The following is a 16,354-nucleotide window of genomic DNA, read 5'->3' as shown; positions in this document are numbered from 1 at the left end:
GTAACTTCAGCTTCAAAACTCAGCCTGTCTCTTTTCTTGGGTCAAAAGAAAGCATTTTGAAGCTTTCTGGCCCCTCATCACAGGGCAGATCCTGAAATTAAAATTAAGTGGATGTTATCCTCAGGCCTGGGAACCTCCCTTTTAGGAGCTGTATGAAAAATAGAATCTCCTACTTAGCCCCAAGCATGGGATTGAGCCAACTGACATCCATAGCTCCCTACCTCTGGTTACTTAATATTTCTATTTTCTGTAGCTCAGTTTTTGCAAAAGTTTATGGTTGATAGCCTCCAATAAGAAGGGAGCAGTCTAATGTAAGAAAAATTATTGCATACTTAGTTTAGTAATGCAGTAAGCACTTCAGGATGCAATGACTTTGAACAGCCCTTGTCTCAACTGTTGAATGGGTATTTGTTATGTGTGTGCAAATTATCGAACCCTTTACTTAGTATAGAGTTGGTCTTCTGTGTATAAAGTTAATCGAAAATGGATCTTAGTGGAGAATGGGACTGGGAATGGGAATGGGAAAGGGAGGAGGAAGAGGGGTGGGAGTATGGGTGAGAGGGTGGGTATGGTGGGAATAAGCACTAAATCTTAAAATTGTATTTATGAGGCCAGCACCACATCTCAATAGGCTAATCCTCCGCCTGCAGCACCGGCACACCGGGTCCTAGTCCTGGTCAGGGCGCCGGATTCTGTCCTGTTTGCTCCTCTTCCAGTCCAGCTCTCTGCTGTGGCCCAGGAGTACAGTGGAGGATGGCCCAAGTCCTTGGGCCCTGCACCCGCATGGGAGACCAGGAGGAGGCACCTGGCTCCTGGCTTCAGATCAGCGAGGTGCGCCAACTACAGCGTGCCGGCCACAGTGGCCATTTGGGGGTGAACCAACGGAAAAAGGAAGACCTTTCTGTCTCTCTCTCTCACTGTCCACTCTGCCTGTCAAAAAAAAAAAAAAAAGCAATAAAAAACTGTACTTATGAAATGCATGAAGTCTGTATTCCTTAACTAACAGGTTTCTTTGCGGGTTGGGAGGAACAATACAGTAAGCTAAAACCTGAAGTGAGAAGCCCATGAGTGATAATGGCTGTCTCTTTGTAGAGCCTACACTAAGGAATAGTCTGTGTTGGCATTACAGGTTCCACTGGGCCCTTGATTTCCTTGTGTACAGACCTGACCCAGTTGGGGTCCTTCATGGCTTCTGCTACTCAAAGTGTGGTCTGTGTGGCTACTGCATTGACATCAGCTTGGAGGAAGTTAGACCTGCAGACTCTCAAGCCCTACCCCAGAATTGAGAATCTACATTTTAGCAGAATCCCCAGCCAATGCCTATGCATATCAATGTAGGATAAGCACTGCTCTAAAACATGCAAGGACCAGAGAAGAAGATACAGTGAACAGGGTTTGGTTGCTTCTACTAGAGTAGAAATTGGATCACATTAATTGTGATCTGAAGATAGCATTCTGACATTTGGGCCTTTCCAGTCTGCTTTAGTTCCCCTTTCCTGTTTTCCTTCATTTGGCTCATTAGGCTCAGCACCTCCTCCAGGATGTCAGCTGAGCCTCACGTAGCATGTCTTGAGAAGAAGATGCTTAAGGCCAGTGTGGTTTACTCACTAGTGCACATCCCTAAGCGTAGTTCTTGTGCTGCGCCATTAGCTAATTATTATCACGTAGTTTACAGGACATAGAGGCCTGGCATCTGGTGGCTACCTTTCACTTGAACCCAATGATCAAGGGCTCTGTAGGTGAGCACTTGGTAGTTTTCTGTCCCCTGGGCCTTGGCTGTTAACCCACAAAGCCAGCCGCACACAGGGTATCACTGGCCTGGATGAACCTTTCTAAAGCATAATGTGGCAGGGCAGGTGTTTGCCTCAGCAGGGAGACATCCATGCCCTATATTGGAGAGCTGGGTTTAATATCCAGTTCTGGTTCCTGACTTCAGCATCCTGCTAATACAGTCCTTGGGAGGCAGCAGTGGAGGCTCAAGTGATAGCATCCCTGCCACCCGTGTGGGAGATTCGCCTTCGCCTGTGCTCCCAAGCTCCCAGTGTTAGGCCTGGCCTTTGGGGACATTTAAGGAGTGAACCTGTAGATGGGAGCTCTGCCACCCTTCCACCCCTTCTCTGCCTCTCCAGTTGAAAAATAATTATTAATTTTTAAAAATAGAAGGCTTAGCTTAGCTATCAAAGACCTGGATTTGAATAGTTGGTAGGTTCTTTGGTTGTATTATCTCTACCTACAAGATGACACAACAGTGACTGTGTGGTGGACACATACACAGTGGCTTACACTACATCCTCCCTCACCCTGACCTCTCACTTGCCTGCAGAGTTTGTTTTAGAAAATAGGATACAAGAATGAAGGAAGCTGAAGGAGACTGATTAAATGGGCCTGCCTTTGTCCTCAGTTGATGAGATGGGACAGGCAGAGGTGAATTCAACCCAACTGAAGCTTGGTATCTGTTGTTAGTTTCGCCAAGGCTGCCCTATTCTTTTTAAAGAACACAGGTAGATGTTGAAGTATCCAAGTCATGTAAGGTAATGGAGATGAGGAAAGACTTAAGGTTTCACTCAAGACAGACACTTGCTGCAGAGACTCAGGCTGAGCTTGAGTGCTTTGTACCTTAGCCTGGGGCTCATCCACCACAGTGCAGTGTCAGAACCCCATTCTCATGTGAAAGGAATCCAGCCTCTTGGGCCTCATAACTGATAAGGCAGGAAGGGTTTCAAGTGAGAGTATTAAATAAAGTCAGTCTCCTTAGTCCTAGACAAATAAGAGGATACTTCAAAAAGTTTATGGGAAATGGAGTTAAAAAGTAAGTTTATTTTGGTACGAAAAATGCTGAAATCCGAGCACAGTTTTTTTCAGAATACATATTATTTATGAAATTTTTTTTTATTTTTTTTTTATTTATTTATTTTTTTTTTGACAGGCAGAGTGGACAGTGAGAGAGAGAGACAGAGAGAGAAAGGTCTTCCTTTGCCGTTGGTTCACCCTCCAATGGCCGCCGCTGCAGCCGGCGCACCGCGCTGATCCGATGGCAGGAGCCAGGAGCCAGGTGCTTTTCCTGGTCTCCCATGGGGTGCAGGGCCCAAGCACCTGGGCCATCCTCCACTGCACTCCCTGGCCATAGCAGAGAGCTGGCCTGGAAGAGGGGCAACCGGGACAGAATCCGGCGCCCCGACCGGGACTAGAACCCGGTGTGCCGGCGCCGCAAGGTGGAGGATTAGCCTATTGAGCCACGGCGCTGGCCTATTTATGAAATTTTTGAAGACCACACTCATAAGCATGAATTTCAAGATCATTCCAAGCATACCTCAAGTGTTACATTTTCAACTTAATTCTTACTTAATTATTAAGGCCATCTCTTGGGCTCATTCCTGGTTGTTTATTGGACCCATATGTCTGCATAGCAAGTTATCAAAGGAGGGTACCCTGGCCATAAAGCTTCTAGTATAATCAACTACCTTACAGTACATACCCCAAAACCTCTAGGCTGGTCAGGAAAACGGAAGAGGAATCAAAAATCAGTTTGTAGGAGGAAGGTGTTTGGCCCAGGGGTGAAGCTGCCTGCTGGGACACCTGCATCCCATTTTGGAGTACCTGGGTTCAAGTCCTGGCTCCAGTCCTAATTCCAGCTTCCTGCTAATGCAGATCTTGGGAAGCAAAGGTGATGGCTCAGGTAATGGTTCCTGCCACCTGCCTGGGAAATCTGGATTGGTTCCTAGCTGCTGGCTTCAGCCTGTCTGAGTTCCAGCTGGTGGGAGTATTTGGAACATGAACCAGCAGATGGAGGGTATACTGTCTCTCTCTCTCATTGTCTTTCTGCCTGTCAAGTTAAAACAAGAAATCATTTCATGAAGGAGAATCATGTGTTGATTCTTATGCTGTGGTATTCCTGTTCCTTTCAGGTAAGAGTCTACGATCTCTCCAAATATGAGCATGGAGCAGATGATGTGCTGATCTTAGCCACTGATGGACTCTGGGATGTTTTATCAAATGAAGAAGTAGCAGAAGCAATCACTCAGTTTCTTCCTAACTGTGACCCAGATGACCCTCACAGGTTTGTGCATTGCTGTGATTGTAGGTATTCCTTCAGGAGACACGCATGACATGACTGAAACACTCACACAGTTTTCATCATTCATAATTTATAGCAGAGAGTGATAGGGATGGTTCAGTAATCAAACTGCAAAAGAAACTGTATATCTTATTAGAGGTATTTTCTAGGCCAAATAAAACCCTCCTTAAGTTGAACCAATATGTAAGTAGTAAACAGTTTGATTTGTTAGATATTTCAGCAGCATTTCCTTCTCACAGTCTCACTCCATATCCTCCAGAGTAGGAGTAATCCAGGTTTTGATCCTGCTGGTAAGAGTGATGACACATGTTCCATAGCGCTGATTTTGAATTTTGGGTAATTGTTTCTTTCTGGAAAGACTGAGAAAGGACAGAAGACAGATTCAAGTAGGTATTCCTTTCTAGTGTGGGGGCAGGTAAATATTCTAAAAAATCCTGGAAGCCACTCAGAAATAAAGAGAAATCACCTCTAGAGAAAGAAAGCTTTACCTAGAACACAAAGAAACAATTCACCATGAGTAGCAACCAGCAGAAACGGTAAAGCTGAAACTGTGAATACTTTATTAGTAGACTCATCAGTCAGAAATTTAAATAGATATTTTACATGCTTCCAAAATTGTTGTTAAATTATTATATTGAGAAGATGAGCAAGAGGCTCTAAAATGGCTAAGATTTTTAAGTAAGGAAATGGAATTTCTAGAAATGAAAAATATAAACATAAAAATTAAAAATTCAGTGAATTAAACAATTGAAGAGAACATTGGTGAACCTGAAAATTTATTTGAAGAAATAATCCAGAGTATGCCTCCAACAGACAAAGAGAAGAGAAAAATAAAATGGAAGTAAGAGACTAGACTGACCTCAGAGGTTCCAAATAGATTTCTAAAAGGAAGTACTATAGAAGATGAGAATAAAAAGTTTAGAATTCTTTAAAAATACTAAACCTAAGGCCTGAAAAGCCCAACAAATCTCAAACAGATTTTAAAAAAAAATATTATGAGCAACCAGAAAGAAATGACAAAACAGACACATAGGAATGCTCAAAACATTTAGGCTGACAGCTCATTTTTTCAAAGCAACAATAGGAGCCAAAAGACAGTGGGATTGTATCTTGAGTTGGTCAAGGAAAAAATAGCTATCAGTATAGAAGCTATATTATAATACATATATTACATTTATATGTAATAAAACCATCAATAAAGAGGGATGAAGTTCAGGCAAAACAAAAACTAGGAAATTTTATTGCCAACCAATCTCCTGTAAAGAGAAATTCCAGAAGTATATGCTCAGATAGGAAAACGAAGAATGCCGATTGGAAGATCTGGGAAGTAGGGTGGATTATTAAGATAAGCTGTGAGTAAGTATGTGTGTATATTGAAATGTACGTAGACTGCATAAAATAGCAATAAGAATGTCCCATGTATGAAGTGAAATTTGGCAGCAGGGGCTGGCATTGTGGTGTAGCAGGTTAAGCTGTCACTTGAGAGGCCCACATCAGAATACCTGTTCCCCTGCTTCCAATCCAGCTTCCTGCCAATGAGTCTGAGAAGGCAGTGGATGATGGTCCAAGTACTTGGGTCTCTGCCACCCTTGTGGGAGACTCAGATGGAGTTCCAGTCTCCTGACTGCAGCCTGGCCCAATCCCAGCCATTGCAGGCATTGGGGAAGTGAACCAGTAGCCACAAACTCTCCCTGTCCATCTGTGTCTTTCTCTTTGTCTCTGAAGTAATCAAATAAAGGCTGGCTTTTAAGCCTTTTTCTAATTTAATGAGCTAAGCATAGGTGATGACTCCACTAACCTTTGACTTCCAGAAGTGACTAGTTTCTCTCCATGTCGTGAGGTAAGTTTTTCCCAAGCTTTCCCCGTATCACAAGGAACCCCTGACCGGCAGGGAAGACAGGAAGAAAAACATAGCCTAACCACAAAGTCAGACATTTCTTGCTGAAGGAAGACTTGAGTTACTTCACTGGCTCTTCCTATATTCCCCTCATAAAACATGTTCAAAAGAAAACAATAAGTGTTGGCAACCATGTGGGGAAATCAAAATTCTTGAACATTGCAGGTGAGAATATAAAACGATGCAGCCACTGTGGAAAATTGTGTAGGAGCCAAAGAATTAAACATAGACTCACATATGATTCAGCAATTTTATTTCCTGGTATATATGCGAAAGAGATGGAAGCAGAGGCTCAGCCTTAACATTTTTACACCCAAATTCATAGCAGCATTATTCACAACAGCCCAAAGGTCAATGCAACCCAAGGGAATGGCTAAACAAAACGTAAATGCATACAGTCAAATCTTATTTGGCCTGAAAGGGAAGAGAATTCTGACACGTGCTATAACATGGATAAACTCTAAATGCAAGATGCTACGTAAAACAGACCAGTCAGAAAAGGGCAAATATTGTGTGAGGTCCTAGACAGTGGTCAAATTCATAGAAACATAAAGGAGAATGGTGCAGGGGCTGGATGGAGGGAAGACCTGCTTATTGTTGAGGGGTGGGGAACGTCTGGCTCACAGGCTGTATAAGGCCAGCAGAAGCATTTGGTCTGGCTCTGCCAAGGCAACTGCAGGTGGGACTTGAAATTCAGTAAATTTATAGCAATCTAACTCTTAAGATGATGATTCTGTGTGGCCCACGAATGCTGTTATCAACATCCAGAGAGCCCATGGCAAGAACAGCTTCCCCACCCCTGGAATGAGTAGTTCAGCTGGGAACATGAAAAAGGGCTGGATAAGGATTGTGCTGATGGTTGCATAACAATGTGAGTGTCCATAATGCCACTGATATGAATATTAAAAAATTACTAAAAGAGTTATTTTAGGTATGTTTTACCAGCATACCAAAAAAATCAATTTCTTTAAAAAAATAAAAAAAGTAAATTTTTTGAAAGAACAAAAATAGAACAAATAAACAACATTAAGAGCATAAACAGTAATAACTCGGGGGCTGGCACTGTGGCACATTGGGTTAAAGCCATGGCCTGCAGCACCAGCATCCCATATGGGAGCCAGCTTGAGTCTGGCCACTCCACTTCCAATTCAGCTCCCTGCTAATGTGCCTGGTAAAGCAGTACAGGATGGCCAAAGTCCTTGGACCCCACATGGGTCACCCACATGGGAGACTCAGAAGATGCTCCTGGCTTCTGACTTCAGCCTGGCTCAGCCTTGGTTGTTGTGCTATTTGAGGAGTGAACCAGTAGATGAAAGATTTCTCTCCTTGTCCCTCCTTCTTCTCTGTAACTCTGCCTTTCAAATAAATAAAAATAAATCTTTAAAAAACAGTAATAATGCACAGCAGTGATTAAAATGAGACTACGATGCAAAAGGCAAAAATAAATACAACTTTTAGAAGATAGCTTAAAAGATTATCTTTATGACCTTAGCGTAGGGAATGATTTCTTAAGACAAAACACAGTAAATGAAAGACTGCTAAATTTGTCTACATTAAAATTACAAACTTTGCTTCCTCAAAAGATGACCTCTTTTTTGTTTGTTTTATCTTCTTTTTCCCCCAGAAACCTTCTATTTAAGGAATACAAACTTCATTCATTTCATAAGTACAATTTTAGGAAATACTGATTCTGCCCATCCCTCTTCCTCCTCCCTCTCCTATTCCCACTCTGATTTTTTACTAAGATCTATTTTTCAAATTAACTTTATATTATTAACTTTATACTAAATAAAGAGTTCAACAGATAGTATGAAAAAAGAACTGTTTCTCAACAGTTGAGAAAAGGGCTATTCAAAATCATTGCATCTCAGAGTGTCAACCTCACCTCTATAGATGACCTTTTAGGTGCTTTATCAGTTGTCACAGATCAGGGAGAACCAATGATATTTGTCCTTTGGGGACTGGCTTATTTCACTAAGTATGATGTTTTCAGATTAATCCATTTTGTTGCAAATGATGGGATTTCATTTTTTTTACCACTGTGTAGTATTCCATGGTGCACATATCCCATAATTTCTTTGTCCAGTCTTCAGTTGATGGACATTTGGGTTGATTCCATATCTTAGCTATTGTAAATTGAGCTGCAGGAAACATGGGAATACAGATAACTCTTTCATCTACTGATTTCATTTCCTTTAGGTAAATTCCCAGGAGTGGGATGGCTGGGTCCTATGGTAGGTCTATATTCAGATTTCTGAAGTATCTTGAAACTGTCTTCCACAGTGGCTGTACCAGTTTATATTCCTATCCACAGTGGGTTAGGGTACATTTTTCTCATCCTCACCAGCATTTGTTGTTTGTTGATTTCTGTTTGAAAGCCATTCCATCTAGGGTGAGTGAAACTTCATTGTGTTTTTGATTTGCATTTCCCTGATGGCTAGTGATGCTGAGCATTTTTTCATGTGTTTGTTGGCTATTTGGATTTCCTCTTTTGAAAAATGCCTGTTTAAGTTCTTTTCGCATTTCATAGCTGGGTTGTTTTTACGTTGTTGTGGAGTTTCTTGATCTCTTTATATATCCTGGTTATTAATCCTTTATCAGTTTCATAGTTTGGAAATAAATTCTCCAATTGTGTCAGCTGCCTCTTTGCTGAGTGTTTCTTTTGCAGTGTAGAAGCTTCTCGATTTGATGTAATTCCATTTGTCAATTTTGGCTTTGATTTTGTGTATCTCTGGGGTCTTTAGCAAGAACTCTTTGCCTGTGCCAAAGTCTTACAGGGTTTCCCCATTGTTCTCTAATAATTTGATGGTATCAGGTCATAGATTTAGGTCTCTATTTTGAGCAGATTTTTGTTTAAGGTGTAAGCTAGGAGTCTTCCTTCATACTTCTGCATGTGGAAATCCGGTTTTCCCAGCACCATTTATTGAATAGACTGACCTTGCTCCAGGGATTGATTTTAGTTACTTTGTCAAAGATAAGTTGGTTGTAGATGCTTGGGTTGACTTCTGGTGTTTCTATTCTATTCCATCGGTCTATCCATCTGCTTTTTATCAGTACCAGGCTGTTTTGATTATAACTGCCCTGTACTATGACTTGAAATCTGGTATTGTGTTGCCTCTGGCTTTTTTTTTTTTTTTTTTTTGACAGGCAGAGTGGACAGTGAGAGAGAGAGAGACAGAGAGAAAGGTCTTCCTTTTGCCGTTGGTTCACCCTCCAATGGCCGCCGCGGCCGGCGCACTGCGGCCGGCGCACCGCGCTGATCCGATGGCAGGAGCCAGGAGCCAGGTGCTTTTCCTCGTCTCCCATGGGGTGCAGGGCCCAAGCACCTGAGCCATCCTCCACTGCACTCCCTGGCCACAGCAGAGAGCTGGCCTGGAAGAGGGGCAACTGGGACAGAATCCGGCGCCCCGACCGGGACTAGAACCCGGAGTGCCGGCGCCGCTAGGCGGAGGATTAGCCTAGTGAGCCGCGGCGCTGGCCCTCTGGCTTTGTTTTTGTTGTATAAGATTGCTTTAGCTATTTGGGATCTCCTGTGTTTCCATATGAATTTCAATATATCTATATGATGAATTTATATATATATATATATATAATTTTCTATATTTGAAAGGAATGTCATTGGTATTTTTATTGGTATCACATTGAATCTGCAAATCGCCTTTCGTAGTATGGACATTTTGATGATGAGTCTTCCAATCCATGAGCATGGAAGATGTTTCCATTTTTTGTGTCTTCTATTTCTTTCTGTAATGTTTTGTGATTCTCATTGTAGAGATCTTTGACCCTTACTTAAATTTATTCCAAGATATTTGATTTTTTTGTAGCTATTGTGAATGGGATTGATCTTGGAAAATCTCAGCTGTGACATTATCTATGTATACAAAGGCTGTTGATTTCTGTGTGTTGGTTTTATATCCTGCCACTTTACCAAACTCTTCTATGAGTTCCAGTAGTCTCTTAGTGGAATCTTTTGGATCCCCTATATTTAGAATCATGTCATCTGCAAATAGGGATAGTTTGACTTCTTCTTTCCCAATTTGGATCCCTTTGATTTCTTTTTCTTGCCTGATGGCTCTGGCTAAAACTTCAAGGACTATATTATATAGTAATAGTTAGAGTGGGAATCCTTGTCTTGTTCTTGATCTCAGTGGGAATGCGTCCAACTTTTCCCCATTCAATATGATGCTGGCAGTGGGTTTGTCATAAATTGCCTCGATTGTTCCTCTGTAATCAATTTGCTTCAAGTTTTCATCATGAAAAGGTGGTATATTTTATCAAATGCTTTCTCTGCATCTATTGAGATAATCATATGGTTTTTGTTCTTCAGTTTGTTAATGTGATATATCACATTGATTGATTTGTGAATTTTGAGCCATCCCTGCAATCTAAGGATAAATCCCACTTGGTCCAGGTGAATGATCTTTCTGATGTGTTGTTGGATTTGATTGACTAGTATTTTGTTGAGGATTTTTCTGTCTATGTTCATCAGGGAAATGGTCTATATTTCTCTTTCTCTGCTATATGTTTTTCAGGTTGAGGAATTAATGTGATGCTGGCTTCATAGAAGGAGTTTGGGAGGATTCCTTCCCTTTTAATTGTTTTGAATAGCTTGAGAAGATTTGGGGTTAGTTCTTCCTTAAATGTCTGGTAGAATTCAGCAGTGAAGCCATCCAGTCCTCAGCTTTTCTTTGTTGGAAGGGTTGTTATTACTGATTAAATTTCTGTATTGGTTATTGGTCTGTTTAGGCTTTCTATGTCTTCATGGTCCAATATAGATAGGTTGTATTGTCTAGGAATCTATCCATTTCTTCCAAGTTTCCTAGTTTGTTGGAATACAGCTCTTTGTAGTAATTTCTGATGATTCTTTTTATTTCTATGGTGTCTAGTGTTACATTACCTTCTTCATCTCTGATTTTATTGATTTGGGTCTTCTCATATTTTTTTTTGGTTAGTGGAAACATTGGTGTGTCAGTTTTACTTTTTCAAAAAACCAGCTCTTCATTTTACTGATCTTTTATATTTTTTGTTTCAATTTTGTTTATTCTCTAATTTTTTTCTTTTTTTCTACTAGTTTGGGGTTTGGTTGCTATTGTTTTCTAGGTCCTTGAGATACATTGACAGCTCATTTATTTGGTACCTTCCCAACTTCTTGATGTAGGCGTCAGTGGCTATAAACTTTCCTCTTAACACTGTTTGTCCTGTATCCCATAAGTTTTCGTATATTGTATTATCATTTTCATTTGTTTCCAGAAATTTTTTTGATTTCTCTTGATTTCGACGACCCACTACCTCTTCATTCAGGAGCATGTTGGTCAGTCTCCATGTGTTTGCATATGTCCTACAGATTCTTGAGTTGTTGATTTCCAGCTTCATTCCATTGTGATCAGAGAAGATGCATGGTATGGTTTTGATTTTCTTTAATTTGCTTTTTGACTTTGACTTGCTTTATGGCCTAGCATATGGTCTATCCTAGAGAAAGTTCCATGCACTGGTGAGAAGAATGTGTATTCTGCAACTATAGGATGAAAAGTTCTATAGATACCTATTAGGTCTATTTGGTTTATAGTGTTGATTAAGTTTTGTTTCCTTGCTGATCTTCTGTCCAATTGATCTGTCGGTTGCTGAAAGTGGAGTATTGATGTCTCCATTACTATTTTATTGGAGCCTATGTCTCCTTTTAGGTCCATTAACATTTCTTTTAAATAGTCAGGTGCCCTGTGATTAGGTGCATATTTGTTTATAATAGTCACATCTTCCTGTTGAATTGATCCCTCTTTGTCTCTTTTAACAGTTTTTTTGTTAAAGTCTACTCTGTCTGATATTAGGATGGCTACACCAGCTCTTTTTTGGTTTCAGTTTGCATGGATTATCTTTTTCCATCCTTTCACTTTCATTCTGCATGTATCTTTGTTGGTGAGATGTGTTTCATGTAGGCAGCAAATAGATGGGTTATTTTTCAATCCATTTAGCCAGTCTATATCTTTTAACTGAAGAATTGACGCCATTTACATACAAGGTGACTATTGATAAATAACAACTTGGCCCTGCCATTTTTCCATAAATATTCCTATTGTCTACTTTGGGTTGCCTTTGTACTTTTACCTAGAGATTTTCTGCCTTCACCTTCTTTCATGGTGATGAACATGTTTCTGTGTTTCTGTATGTAGCACGTCCTTAAGTATCTTTTGTAAGGCTGAATGAGTAGTGACAAATTCTTTCAATTTCTTTTTGTTATGGAAAGTCTTTATTTCATCTTCATTCATAAATGAGAGCTTTGCAGGATACAGTATTCTGTGTTGACAGTTTTTTTTTTCCTCTTAAGACTTGGAATATATTTCACCGTTCTCTCCTAACCTGTAAGGTTGCCGATGAGAAGTCCGCTGTGAGTCTAACTGGAGATCCTCTGAAAGTAATCTGGCATTTCTCTCATGCGCATTTTAGAATCTTATTTTTTTTTTATGCTTTACTGTGGAGAGTTTGACTACAATGTGTTGGGGTGAGGATCTTTTCTGGACATGTCTATTAAGAATTCTATATGCCGGCACCGCGGCTTACCACGCTAATCCTCCGCCTTGCGGCGCCGGCACACCGGGTTCTAGTCCCGGTCGGGGCGCCGGATTCTGTCCCGGTTGCCCCTCTTCCAGGCCAGCTCTCTGCTGTGGCCTGGGAGTGCAGTGGAGGATGGCCCAAGTGCTTGGGCCCTGCACCCCATGGGAGACCAGGAAAAGCACCTGGCTCCTGCCATCGGATCAGCGCGGTGCGCCGGCCGCAGCACGCTGGCCACGGCGGCCATTGGAGGGTGAGCCAACGGCAAAGGAAGACCTTTCTCTCTGTCTCTCTCTCTCTCACTGTCCACTCTGCCTGTCAAAAAAAAAAAAAAAGAATTCTATGTGCCAGCCGGCCCTGCGGCTCACTTGGCTACTCCTCTGCCTGCGGCGCTGGCACCCCGGGTTCTAGTCCTGGTTGGGGCACTGGATTCTGTCCCAGTTGTTCCTCTTCCAGTGCAGCTCTCTGCTGTGGCCCGGGAAGGCAGTGGAGGATGGCCCAAGTCCTTGGGCCCTGCACTCACATGGGAGACCAGGAGGAAGCACCTGGCTCCTGGTTTCAGATTGGTGCAGCGCAGCAGCCATTTTGGGGGTGAACCAACGGAAAAAGGAAGACCTTTCTCTCTGTTTCTCTCTCTCTCTCTAACTCTGCCTGCCAAAAAAAAAAAAAAGAATTCATGTGTTTCCTGTACTTGGACATCCCTTTCTTTCTCCAAATTAGTGTAGTTTTTTGTAATTATTTCACTAAAAAGGCCTTCTAATCCACTCTCTCTTTTCATGCCCTCAGAAATTCCTAAGACTCGTATGTTGGGTTGTCTGATAGTATCCCATAGATCTCCAACACTGTTTTTTAGTTTTCTAATTTCTACTTCTTCTTTTTTTTTTTTTTTTTGTCTAACTATAAAATTGCCAAGTATTATCTTCTAACTTGGAAATTCTTTCTTCTACCTCACCAATTCTGTTGTTAAGGCTTTGCACCACATTTTTTTTGTTCTGTTGAATTCTACATTCCCAATATTTTGTTTTGATTTCTCTTTAAAATCTCAGTTTCATGAGAAAAATTTTCTTTCATGTCATGTACAGATTTAATTGGTTTATAGATTTGCTTCTGATTATCTTTAAGTAATCCTACAATTTGTTGAATTCTGTTTCTGGCATTTCCTCAGTCTCTTCATCTTCACATTCTAGTTTGAAGTGTAGTGTTCTTTTGGGCGTGTTATGTTGTCTTCCTTATTCTTGTTTCTTGAAGTACTGTATTTATTATTAGGCATTTGTGCAGATACTTGTTATTTTTTTACCCCTGTGATGGTTTTTGTCTTTGGACTATGCCTCTGTGGCCTAGTGGAGTGTCCACTCTTTCAGGGAATACCCAGAGGCATATGCTGGGTGTGGTCTGTTCAGTGTTCCAGGGTAAAGGACGTGTCCATGGTGACACCCAAGTTTGGCATGCTAAATCTCTGTGTGTGGTTTTTTTTTTGTTTTTTTTTTTTTGGTTTTTTTTTTTTTTTTTTTTTTTTAATCAGAAGGGAGGTTTGTTCTGCTCTGAAGGTGTAGTCTCACCCTCACCTCTTCTCCTCAACAGAAACTAGTGACTGGGCTAGCCTCAGTGGATCCTATATTCGTCCACACTGCCCCGAGAACCGCACAGGGGATCTGTGCAGTCCTTGGTCTGAGCACGGATCCTGCAGCAATGACCCTAACCAGGGATTCAGGGAACCCCTAGTGTGTAGAACTGCCCACAGTGCCGGCCCCAATTACCCCTTTCTAAAGGGAGTAAAATATAAGTCATGAACTGGGAGATTTTTGCAACTTGTATAATTGAAGATAGATTGTAATCCTTGCAATACATGCTATAGAATATAAAGAATTCTCACAGATAAATAAACACAATCCAGTAGAAAAATGAGCCGCATCCATGTCATTACAAGGAAGAACAGTAATGACCAATAAATATATAAAAAACACACTCAATCTAAGTAATCAGGGGAATATCAGAAAGTACTTTGAGACATGCCAGATTATCATTTTAAAAGGGTAAAAATAACAAGAATTAGTAAGGGTGTGGAACAGCTACAGATGGCTATATAAATTTTCAGAAATGACGTGAAGACAGCTTGGCATACCTGGAAAAGTTGAGCATACATATTTTTTTGACAGGCAGAGTTAGAGAGGGAGACAGAGAGGAAGGTCTTCCTTTTTCCATTGGTTCACCCCCCAAATGGCCCCTATGGCCAGTGTGCTGCGCCAATCCGAAGCCAGGAGCTAGGTGCTTCCTCCTGGTCTCCCATGCAAGTGCAGGGCCCAAGGACCTGGGCCATCCTCCACTGCACTCCTGGGCCACAGCAGAGAGCTGGACTGGAAGAGGAGCAACCAGGACAGAACCAGCGCCCCAACCAGGACTAGAACCTGGAGTGCCGGTGCCGCAGGCGAAGGATTAGGCTAGTGAGCCATGGCTCCAGCCCAGTTAAGCATACATATTAACACAGAATCTCCACTCCTATGTCGGTACCCTGGAGCAACAGTTCTCAAAGTATTTCTTTGGACCACATGGCATCTGCAGTACCTGAGAACTTGTTAGATATGCAAGTTCTCAGGCCCAGCCTGAGATCAGGCAACTCAAAACTCCCATGGTAGGACCAACAATTTGTTTTTTAACAAACCATTGAGGTGATTCTGATACCAGTAAAGTGTGAACATCAATTTTCCTGGAGAAACTCTTGCAAAAAAGATACCTGCAGTATAGTTTCATGACAGACACCAGAGGAACTTGTATGTCCAATCATAGGATGGACTCACACAAAATAGAATATTTTATGTCCCCAAGAAAGGAATGAGTGGAAGCTATGCTCAGCAACAGGGAAGAATCTCAAAAACAAAGTGTTGAAAAAAAGAAGCAACCCATCAATGAGTACATATGTTATGACTCTGTTCATTGGTAGTGAAAACTACCAGTATATTATTTAGGGATGTAGACATTAAGACTAGAACAAAAAAATAAGAGAATTAACCTGAAATTCAGGAATGGTTGCCTTGCAAGCAGAGATGGCAGGGGCAGAGCCGGATATGTGTTTGAGGAGGGGCTCACCAGGCTTCTCAGATACTTACTGGTAATGTCCTGTTGCCTTAGCTCGATGGCAGGTGCATGGTTGTTCATGATATTGCTGAGTTAGAAGTGTGATTACATCCATTTGTATGTAAATACCCCCAGGCTTAAGAGCATGGACTTCCTGGCCTCAAATTTTGGCCCTTCCCCTTCTAGCCTTGTGACCTTGGGAAAACTTTTCTTAACTTTCTATGCTTCTGATTTCTCATGTGAAAAATGCATATTGCAACAGTATTAACCTCATACATATATAGATAGTGCCTTAGCTCTACAGTAAGCACTAATCAAAGTGCTTGCTACTCTTATTGTATGAGAGATGTTCAGAAAGTTCATGGAAAATGTATAATCTGGAAAAAACTGCATGAATTCCAAAATTTGGTACACCAAAGTAGATTTATCTTTTAATTCCATTTTCTACAAAGTGTTAGAAGTAGCCTCAGATGTTTCATTTATTTCACAACAACAACAAAAATCAGGGGGAAACATTGAAATTAGACCATATCTCTCCTCCCAGGATTGTTTGATACTTGCTCAGGTGCAGAAGAATTGATGGTACTGAAATTAAAGAATCTTTTATTTTCATTTGAATGTGTTTTTCCCCTTCCAAGTTTTTAGTTTTAATCTGTGTTATATATCCTACTTGTCAGTAACATTCTCATGTTGATTTTTCTTTACTGTGACTATTTTTATAAAGCTTTGCAAAGCCAGCTGCCAGTTACGAGTTAAAAAGCACC

At 41.2% G+C, this 16,354-nt stretch overlaps 1 protein-coding gene across 2 annotated transcripts in view; it reads left to right on the top strand.

Annotated features, from left to right (window-relative positions):
* Positions 1-16,354, top strand: part of PPM1H (protein phosphatase, Mg2+/Mn2+ dependent 1H) — a 301,454-nt gene that overhangs the window by 267,697 nt on the left and 17,403 nt on the right. Inside the window, exon 9 of one of the 2 annotated variants that reach the window (XM_002711306.5) lies at positions 3,906-4,057. The exons of the other annotated variant lie outside the window; for it this stretch is intronic. Coding sequence (XP_002711352.2) covers positions 3,906-4,057 — 152 coding nt within the window. The remainder of the gene's footprint in view (positions 1-3,905; positions 4,058-16,354) is intronic. 2 annotated transcript variants of the gene reach the window in all.

The sequence above is a fragment of the Oryctolagus cuniculus genome, chromosome 11, assembly GCF_964237555.1.
Source record: "Oryctolagus cuniculus chromosome 11, mOryCun1.1, whole genome shotgun sequence".
NCBI classification, from domain to species: Eukaryota; Metazoa; Chordata; class Mammalia; order Lagomorpha; family Leporidae; genus Oryctolagus; species Oryctolagus cuniculus.
Note: the sequence above shows the minus strand (reverse complement) of the source record. Positions and strands in the feature narration are given on the sequence as shown.